This window comes from Ceratotherium simum, chromosome 14 (assembly GCF_057802395.1).
Source record: "Ceratotherium simum simum isolate JZ-2026a chromosome 14, ASM5780239v1, whole genome shotgun sequence".
Lineage (NCBI taxonomy): Eukaryota > Metazoa > Chordata > Mammalia > Perissodactyla > Rhinocerotidae > Ceratotherium > Ceratotherium simum.
This window is the reverse complement of record NC_141913.1, coordinates 29,711,375-29,721,515: the sequence shown is the minus strand read 5'-3', so window position 1 is coordinate 29,721,515 and position 10,141 is coordinate 29,711,375. Positions and strand designations below refer to the sequence as shown.

The 10,141-nt window shown below is 42.6% G+C and overlaps 1 protein-coding gene across 1 annotated transcript; it reads left to right on the top strand.

Annotated features, from left to right (window-relative positions):
- Positions 1-344: 344 nt before the first annotated feature.
- Positions 345-1,647, top strand: LOC147915290 (uncharacterized). The gene is made up of 2 exons (XM_087439161.1): positions 345-1,282; positions 1,586-1,647. The coding sequence occupies exons 1-2, from the start codon at positions 380-382 to the stop codon at positions 1,592-1,594; spliced, it is 912 nt and encodes a 303-aa protein (XP_087295287.1). The 5' UTR covers positions 345-379; the 3' UTR covers positions 1,595-1,647.
- The last annotated feature ends 8,494 nt before the right edge of the window (positions 1,648-10,141 follow it).

The following is a 10,141-nucleotide window of genomic DNA, read 5'->3' as shown; positions in this document are numbered from 1 at the left end:
CTCCTGCTTAAGGGCAATCGCCGCCACTGCCCAGCTGGTAAAAGATGCAGATAAGTTAACTCTGGGCCAACAGATAACCGTAGTAGCCCCCCATGCCTTAGAAAGCATTATCAGACAGCCTCCAGATCGATGGATGACTAACGCCCGGATGACTCACTACCAAAGTCTGCTCCTAACTGAGAGAATTACCTTTGCCCCACCGGCCATCTTAAACCCGGCCACACTACTGCCCGAAGCAGATGATGAAATACCTGTTCACCAATGCGGCGACATCTTGGCATCAGAAACGGGGACCCGACCCGATCTGCCGGATGAGCCATGGGCTGGGGGCCCTAATTGGGACACCGGCGGCAGCTGCTTTAGGGCAGAAGGTAAGAGGATGGCTGGGGCTGCTGTGGTAGACGGGAAAAAGACTCTGTGGGCAAGCAGCTTGCCGGAAGGGACTTCTGCACAAAAGGCTGAGCTTATCGCCCTGACACAGGCGTTAAGGTTAGCTGAAAATAAGACTGTGAATATATACACGGACAGCAGGTATGCCTTTGCTACTGCCCATGTTCATGGGGCTATTTATAAACAAAGAGGGCTGCTTACCTCGGCCGGAAAAGATATCAAAAATAAAAAAGAGATTCTGGGCCTCCTAGAGGCTATACATTTGCCTAAAACGGTGGCAATCATCCATTGCCCAGGTCATCAGAAAGGCACCGACCCCATAGCTCAAGGGAACCGCTTAGCAGATTTGGAAGCCAAGCGGGCGGCACTAGGACCTATGGTCCTGACTCTCCAGGGAGCTAAGGTCAACAAAACTGTCTCCGGTGGGGAACTAACTAAAGAAGAGAAAGTCCTTTCCGTTGCAGAAGGGCGAGAATATCTATCACATCTACACCGGCTAACCCACTTGAGCCCTCAGAAACTAATTAAAATTATTGAGGCCTCCCCGTACCAGGTACCAGATTTGAGAAAGGCGGCTGAGGAAATTTATAAGGATTGTAGAGCTTGCGCTCTCACAAATGCTGCAGTTACCAAATACCGCACTGGACATAGACTCCGGGGAGATAGGCCCGGAACATTTTGGGAGATAGACTTTACTGAAATCAAACCGGCCCGGTATGGAAATAAATATCTTCTAGTATTTGTAGATACCTTCTCGGGATGGGTAGAGGCTTTCCCCACCCGAAAAGAGACTGCCTCTGTAGTAGCCAAGAAGATATTGGAAGAAATCCTCCCGAGATTCGGGATCCCAAAGGTAATTGGATCTGACAACGGTCCTGCATTCGTTGCCCAGGTAAGTCAGGGACTGGCCAGTCAACTGGGGATCAATTGGAAATTACATTGTGCTTATAGACCCCAGAGCTCAGGCCAGGTAGAAAGGATGAATAGAACAATTAAAGAGACCCTAACTAAATTGTCCATAGAGACCGGCGATAGTGACTGGACAGCCCTCCTGCCCTTTGCCCTGTTCCGCGCCCGGAACACCCCACAGGACCCTTAAAACTTACACCCTTTGAAATCCTCTATGGAACCCCTCCCCCTTTGGCACAAATAGGGATACATGACCCTGACATTATACCTTCTATACCTTTGTCAGCCCGCTTGAAAGCACTCGAGGCCGTCAGGCGCGACATCTGGAACCAGCTAAAAGAGGCCTACCAGCCTGGTGATCTGCTCATCCCGCACCAATTCCAGGTTGGGGACTCTGTCCTTGTGAGACGACATCGGACGGGTCATTAGAGCCACGTTGGAAGGGGCCCTACGTGGTGCTCCTCACTACGCCCACAGCAGTCAAGGTGGACGGTATAACCTCTTGGGTTCACGCCACACACGTAAAGAAGGCACCCCAGAATGCAGCAGATCTCTGGAAGGTGGAAAAAGACTGATAACCCTCTTAAGCTGCGCTTTGCGTCATGGGAACGGCGAGCAGGTCGTCCAATCCTAATCCCCACGCTCCTCAACTGCTCACGTGGCAAGTCGTCTCCCAGGTAGGAGATATAACCTGGTCAATCCAAAAACTGCTTCCCCTTGGACATGGTGGCCAGACTTACACCCTGACCTTTGTAAACTGGCTATAGGAACCCCGACTGGGATTTCATGGGTCGACGAAGGGGGCAAAACAAGCCGGAGGATGCCACTCCCCATCGCAAGGGTAAACTAAAGGCATACCCCTTTTACGTGTGCCCCGGTCACCACAGACCTCGTTCAATTGACTCCTGGTGCGGGGGCAAAGAAGACTTCTACTGTAAAAACTGGGGATGTGAAACCAGTGGGACTACTTATTGGGAACACTCCTCTTCTTGGGATTTAATCAGGGTTAGAGCAAATTATAGCCACCAGATGAGTCGGGGCTCAGAATGCAATACCTGGTGCCACCCCTTAACCATTCAGTTCACAGGGAAGGGAAAAATAATTAAAACCTGGATCGGGAATGGTCATTCATGGGGAATAAGATTGTACAAAGAACGGTACGATGATGGCCTGACCTTCTCTATTAGATTAAAAATAGAACCCCCCGCCAGCAGACCAATAGGGCCAAACGGGATCCTAGCCGATCAGAGGCCCCTCTGTCCCAAAAATCCCCGCCAGCAGACCGATAGGGTTAAATAGCCCCAAACCCCCAGGTAAAATCCATAACTCCTAAATGGGGCCGTAGATATGGTCACCAGATCTGCTCTGCGACCACCATCTACGCCACCTCCCGCAGTACCTACTGAGCAAAGATGGCACAGACTGTTTAACTTAGTATGGGAGCTTACTACGCCTTGAATGATTCCAACCCTGAAATGACTGAATCATGCTGGCTATGCCTAGCGGTCAGCCCCCTTATTATGAAGGAATTGCCACCATGGGGGTCTATAATAACACCCCAGACCACACGACTTGTCTTTGGGGCAAAGAAGGGCGGCTAACCCTAACGGATGTGTCGGGACCGTTCAGGACTATGCTTAGGAAAAATTCCCCAGGCTACCAAGCTCTATGTAATAAGATTGAAGTCAGCCTTCCGACTACTCCTGGTCATTTTTGGTACCAGGACCCAATAGGTGGTGGGCCTGCACCACGGGCCTAACCCCCTGCATCTCAACTAGCGTATTCAATTCGTCACAAGATTTTTGCGTGCTTGTGCAGTTGGTGCCTAGAATTTATTATCATACTGCCAATAGTTTCGAGGATGAATTTGACCAGAGATCCAGATTATGGAAAAGAGAACCAGTATCCCTCACCCTGGCTGTACTCCTGGGACTGGGAGTTGTCAGGCGTAGGGACTGGCACTCTGACCTTAGTCACAGGAGAAAGGGGATTAACTGCCTTGAGCAATGCTATAGATGAAGACCTCAGGACTTTAGAACAGTCCATCTCTAAATTAGAGGAGTCCCTCACCTCCCTGTCTGAAGTAGTGCTCCAGAATAGAAGAGGATTGGACCTGCTGTTTTTAAGAGAGGGAGGACTTTGTGCGGCCCTTAAAGAAGACTGCTGTTTCTATGCAGATCACACAGGGGTAGTCCGAGATTCAATGCAAAGATTAAAGAAAAGATTAGACATGAGGCAGCAAAGCAGGGAGGCGCAACAAAGCTGGTTTGAATCCTGGTTCACTAAGTTCCCCTGGATGACGACCTTACTATCCTCCCTAGCAGGACCCTTGCTGATTCTTTGTCTACTTTTGGTCTTCGGACCGTGTGTTTTCAATAGAATTACTGCTTTCATAAGAAAAAGGGTCAATGCAGTGCATGCTATGATGCTCCAACGCCATTACCAAGCTCTCCCACACAATGAGCCACTGATAGTAGACACCGAAAACGAAGTTCTAAGATTAGAACTAGGGACAAAAGAAGAAGTGGGGAATGAAGGAAGTAAATTATATTAAAAATTTAAAAGTTACTACCTTAGAGACAGGCACCTCCACACCCTAAGGATTCCTGGTATAAGGGGGAACGTTTATCGATCCTGACTGACTCTATTCATAGAAGACTCGCCCTAAACTGTTCGGGGAAAATTGAGAACAAGAGAGTGCTCCAGAGGGATAAGTTTGGGAGGGTCGGGGTGGAGGGGGGCCAGATGGGGACGCGTGTGTGTAACCTGATAATTGCTTCGCGCCATAGCAATTCGCGCCATAAAATGTAACTGTTTAAATGTTTTAAATTAGCCAATCATGTAAGACCGCGCCAACCTTTTCCCGCTTTATGCTTCCGAATCCTATAAAAGAGCTTGCCCCTTAAGGTTCGGGGTCGACCCCTCTGTCTCCTGCGAGAGATACGTGTCGACCCGGAGCTCCGCTTAATAAAACCTCGTGCATTTGCATCAAGCTCGGTCTCCTGTGTCTGTGGGTCCGCGCCTTCCCGAGACTGGAGTTGGATTTCCTTTTTGGAATCCTACAATACAAAGCTGTTTGAGATAGCTAATCACAGAGAATACAAATTATAATGGACAGGAGTAATGGGCGCAAGACACTATGCTAAAATTCGATGGAAACGAATAAAAAGTCTGACCTTGGCCAATGACAATAGTGTGCCATGAACTGCAGAGCACAGTTAACTCAATTCTGTGCATTTTAGATCCATTAAAAATAATAGAATGATAAGATTCTGTAGTTAGGAGCAAAAATGGAGTTGTATATATATATTTATATAGAATAGTAGTAAATATGTTAAAAACTGTTTGTATGTTAAAAAACTAGGTCTTTAATTTACTCACTTGTCATGCACTCATCAAACATTTATGATGATCTGGCAGTGCCTTACATTGTGCTAGGTATTAGGAATTTATAGGTGAAAAATATGCTGCCTCTCTCCTCAAGAATCTCACATACTGCCATTTAGACTGAGGACTGGGGTACAGTATGAAGAGTAGAAAATAGAGACATGTTGAAAATGCTAGGTGAAAGCAAAAGTTCAATATTAGTCATCAATAGGAAAACTATCATGGATAAGGGGTCCATGAAAACTGAGGCTGACTCTGGATGCATAGGTTCTGGAAAAAATAAAAGAGGTGGTAATCCCACAGTACTCAGGCAATCAGACCAGAAGAGGTTAGATTCTAAATAACACATATTATGAAAGAATTAGGAGGTTATGGTATATTCTGAAGGGGGCTATGTGGAATTAAAAGGTATGAAATAGGGGCCGGCCCCGTGGCTTAGTGGTTAAGTGCGCGCACTCCACTACTGGCGGCCTGGGTTCGGAGCCGGGTGCGCACCGATGCACCACTTCTCCGGCCATGCTGAGGCGGCGTCCCACATACAGCAACTAGAGGGATGTGCAACTATGACGTACAAGTATCTATCTACTGGGGCTTTGGGGAGAAAAAGGGGAAAAAAGGGAGGAGGATTGGCGTTAGCTCAGGGCCGGTCTTCCTCAGCAAAAAGAGGAGGATTGGCATGGATGTTAGCTCAGGGCTGATCTTCCTCACACACACACACACACACACACACACAAAAAGGTATGAAATATGAGTCCTATAATGAAAAATGAAAAAAGAAAAAGAGAAACAAAGAAGAAGAAATAAAGATGATTATATTTAAATACTTGAAGGACTCGTGGAGGGAAAAATGATTAGATCCACTCTGAAAACATACACAGGACTTGAAGGCAGAATGGGAAGGAGGCAGATTTTGGCTAAATAATAGGATGAATGTTCTAACAGTAAAAGCTGTCCAAAATTAAAATGTGCTGTTTCGGGAAGGAGAGTTCTCAAGTAAATGATCCATTGTCCAGCTGGAATTTTATTGCATCGTGTCTGAGGTTCTTTCCATATCTAATAATGATGAAGATTTTGATTATGCTTATTATAATTGTATATTTATTTCCAGAGTAATTATTGAGAATCTGTTATCTTCAAGTACCATATTAGGTAACCTATATTTAGCTGGGCTATTTTGTGGTTGTCAAAATAGGATGCTGATGTGACTGATGGAAAGATACCAACAGGCCAAGTTAAAGGATATGGAGAGGATAACTCGAAGTAGCAGCCTACGCCCAGCGGGGTACAGGCTTTCTAAGACCCCAAAGTGCCCCATAAGGACACTGAGCTGCTGTTGCTACCACTGCACTTAGTGAGAAATCAGTCAAGTGCAAGAAGTTCGCACCTGTTATTTTCAGAGTGGTTTTTTTAAGCTCCCTACTCCCCATACTTCCTGGCTGCTATAGAAACTCTGTAAGGGTGAATGTGCTCACCAAGTGAAATGGAGTGGCGCAAAACAATCCTGGAGTTTCCTATTTAAGAGCATGAATCAAAGGACCATTTCCCTGGAGTAGGATGCCTTTGCCGACCTTGGCTGCATTCTTGGCGATTTCACAGGGGCAATGAACTGGCTGGACAATTACAATTGTAAAGGATGCAATGGGCAATGTAACACTAGATCCCAGCCCCGGCAAAACCTCAAACTCTCCGAGGGATTTTTGAAACCTTTCAAATATAGATATTTATGAATTAGACCAAGTACCAAAAATGGCTAATTTTCCCAATCTGTTAGGAATCTGATTCTGCATACATAGGAAAACCATCATAATTACATAATTACATACATCTACATTTATTTAATGGATAACACATCGATTTGTGACTATTTCTCACATGTCTATTCCTCCCGTGGAACTACATGGTGTGGAGGGCAGTGCTTCTTTCTTGTTCATTTTTGCAATGGACAATATTTGTACTCAGAGCATTGCAGACTGCTGCTGTGTTCCTTTCACGGTGTGCACAAGGGTCAGAAAATGGAATTTCACAGTAACAGGAGAAGTACCACACTGAGGGGCCCGGGTGCTGTGGGAGTAGTAAGAGAATCCTGGCCCCCTGTATGAATACTGAGAAACAGATACTAAACAAGATGACCAACTTTCATTACTACCACAATATACTTGGGGTGCAGGAACCCTGAGCTACCAATGTAAGATCTGATTCTGGATTATCCACAATGGAATTAAAATTAGACTGACAGCCAAAATCTCTGTAGCTATAATAGATAGAAAAGACAATAGGATTGAATCACCAAAGTGCTGAAGTTTACCCAAAAGATGCCATGAACAGGTTCTGGCCCAGTGGTGCAGTGGTTAAGTTCACATGCTCCTTTTTGGCGGCCCAGGGTTCACAGGTTCGGATCCCATGGATGCACCAACACACTGCTTGTCAAGCCATGCTGTGGTGGCATCCCACACCAAATAGAGGAAGATGGGCACAGATGTTAGCCTAGGGCCAATCTTCCTCAGCAAAATGAGGAAGATTGACATCAGATGTTAGCTCAGGGCTAATCCTCCTCACAAAAAAAAAAAACAACAAAAGATGCCATAAACAAAATCCTAAAGTAAACTAATAAATTGGAAAAAGATGTTTGAAAAGGAAATAAATAATACAATAATATCTACTGGGTAGAACTTCACCAAATGCACATTGTGGTTGAATAATAAATATTTGGCCAGCTTTGAGTATCAATATCACAGAATCAATTTCTTAGATACAAGATTAAATATGAATTTTTTCCAAAAATAAATATGTAGCAACTTACCTATTGAGAATTTGAACGGCCAAATTTAAAAGTTCAACATCATGGTGCCGGGACAATAATTTCTCTGCACTACTGACTACTCATGGCTTCTACAGTCACATTGATGCACTGAAAGAGGAGTTCCCTTATAGCAGACATACATAACATCACTAATTTATTTACACACACTGAAATGTAATTCTGGGGGGAAATCAGTAGCATTTCTAGAAGTATTTTTTTAAGCTTGGGCACATCTCAATAATCCTTCAACTTCAGATATTGAAAATAGTTAACAGCTGCTAAAAGTTATTTCAACGATGCTAAAACTTTTGGCCTCCATAGACTCAAAGGGATAAGAAACTGTCTTCTTAAAGTGTACATTTAAAGGATGTTATTTTGTAGTTGGATAAGTAGAAGAAAATTTGTTTGAGCTATTTTATTTCCCTTCCACTCTTTCTTCTAGTCTTTAAACTTTTTATATTCTTCACTATGCTGAGATCAAAAATGATTTATCATGGATATTGTTGCACATTATTTTGCAGTTTTTCCTCCTCATGACACTTAGAGGTGGCAAAGTTGAAATTCTGCTTTTAATTCATCCTCACAAGACATGAAGTTTTCTCAAATAGGACTTTTTTCTTGAAATACTCTTGGCCTAAGCTGAATTAAATAACTAAAAATTAAATATAGCTCTTAGTGATTCTAAAGATTAGCATTGTGATATAATCTAACTTCTATTATCCTGTCTTTTTATTAGCATTTAAACTTTTATAAACATTTGCTGGCTCAAAACGGATATTATGGTCTTGTTATTGTTATCTATCTAATGCACTCTCTCTTATTCATAATAACTGCTAATATTGTTTAACTATTTTAAAGTTCTTGGTAATTTTTGTACACCAAATTTACAGCTTTCAAAATCAGCATTAATTATTTCGACATTTTATTATTGTAATAAATAAATATGCTTATCTTTCAACTGCCTGAAGAAGTCCGTGGAAGTTTTCATTCCAAGTTGTATCTAGAATGCTTATCTAAATTTGAAAGTGGATATTAATGAACATTCACGTCGACAGTCAATTCAAGGGCTACACTGTGTCCCCATCTCTGACATGGCTGCTCTGATTAGAGATGATGGGAACATGTGTGGCCACGCCCCCACTGAGTAGGCAGATGATCAAGGCGCCAGAAATGAAGTAGTTATTTGATTATTTTGTCTTTCAAAGTCAGAGGCTGAGGCTGAAACCAGGCATCATGTTTTTTCTGAATACTGAAGCCAAAGTTAAATTTCAGGGCATCTCTATGTAAAAAAGAATTCCTACATAAAATTAAGAAGAAGAAAAACAATAGAAAAATGGCCTAAGTCTATAAACACTCCCTAAAGAGGAAACCTGAATCATCAATAACTTATGAAAAGTTGGTTAAGCCTGCCAGTAATCAGGTAATAAAAATTAAAACAGCAATAAGATGCCATTTTGCATTAGTGAGAATACATGAGAATGAAAAGGTGCAAGAGATTTACTAATACACAGGAATGTGAAGATTCATATTCATTTCTAGTCTATATCCTAGAGAAATATTTGCACATGTTCACCAGAGATAATGTGGGAGTTGGGTTCTACCCAAGCAAGGAAATACCACATAGCTTTTTAAAAAGACTAAATGGGATCTACTTTTGTCAAGTTTTATAAATATAAAAAAATAATAACATCAAGTAGAAAAAGTAAGCTGCAGAATGATAACTAAAGCAGGATAATATTTATGTCATATTTTAAAAGATTCCAAATATGTCTTTTGTGGCTGCAAACACATAGTAAATATATAAAGAAAATGCTTGGGAAGGTTGTATAACGATTTTAAGATGGCTATTACATCAGAGGAGGGAGCCAAAAATGCTATTCTATTTTGTTACTTGTAAAGTAGATTCAAAAAATGAAATTTCTGGAAAGCACATAACAGTATTGCTCTCTCTCTACAGATGAGGAAACTAAGGTACAGAGGAGTGAAGATTGCACAAACAATTAGGGGTAAAGCACAGATTTGAACTGAAACTATCCAGCTCCAGCACCTGTGCTCTTAATTATTACAACTCACTGTGCTGAATGGTTAAAACGTTTCAGTAGATACTGAAAAAAATGCTATTTCCATTCATTGACAGCGAGGTAATTTGAACCCTTTTGTAGCTGATTCGAAACACCTCTATCAGTAACATCCCCAAGACCCTGAAAATTTAACAGAGAAGGGATATCCAAATATTTAGCTCAAATGAAGGAAGCTACTCTTATAAAGGAGTTAACAATTTACTGTAGACCATAAAGTCAGAGGAACATCTATACAACCAGTCAGCCCAGGGATTGGGTTGCTCTGGTAATTAGTGTTTCTGGGTAGGAATGCCAGCCTGGCATTTCTCAGAAAATTTATATGACTTCCGTATTCTGAGAAAAATCAGTTAAGAAGCTGGGAAAACAGGGAGAAGTATTATAATTTTGTGAGATTTAAAGTGTGACAATCAACACTGAGAACTTACTAATTCAAAAGAGGCTGCTAATGTCAAGTTGGAGCAAGAGAAAGAGATGGAGACATGTGCAGTTGAAGGATAGTGTTGCCATTTCTGGGAGTCAGGACAGGAGCCCATGGGAGAGAAGTGGTCACAATAAATCAGGCTTCTTGCTTGTA

Bases quoted from the DNA above. Each gene is read 5' to 3' on its own strand.
- LOC147915290 (XM_087439161.1), top strand. From the start codon at position 380: ATGGCTGGGGCTGCTGTGGTAGACGGGAAAAAGACTCTGTGGGCAAGC.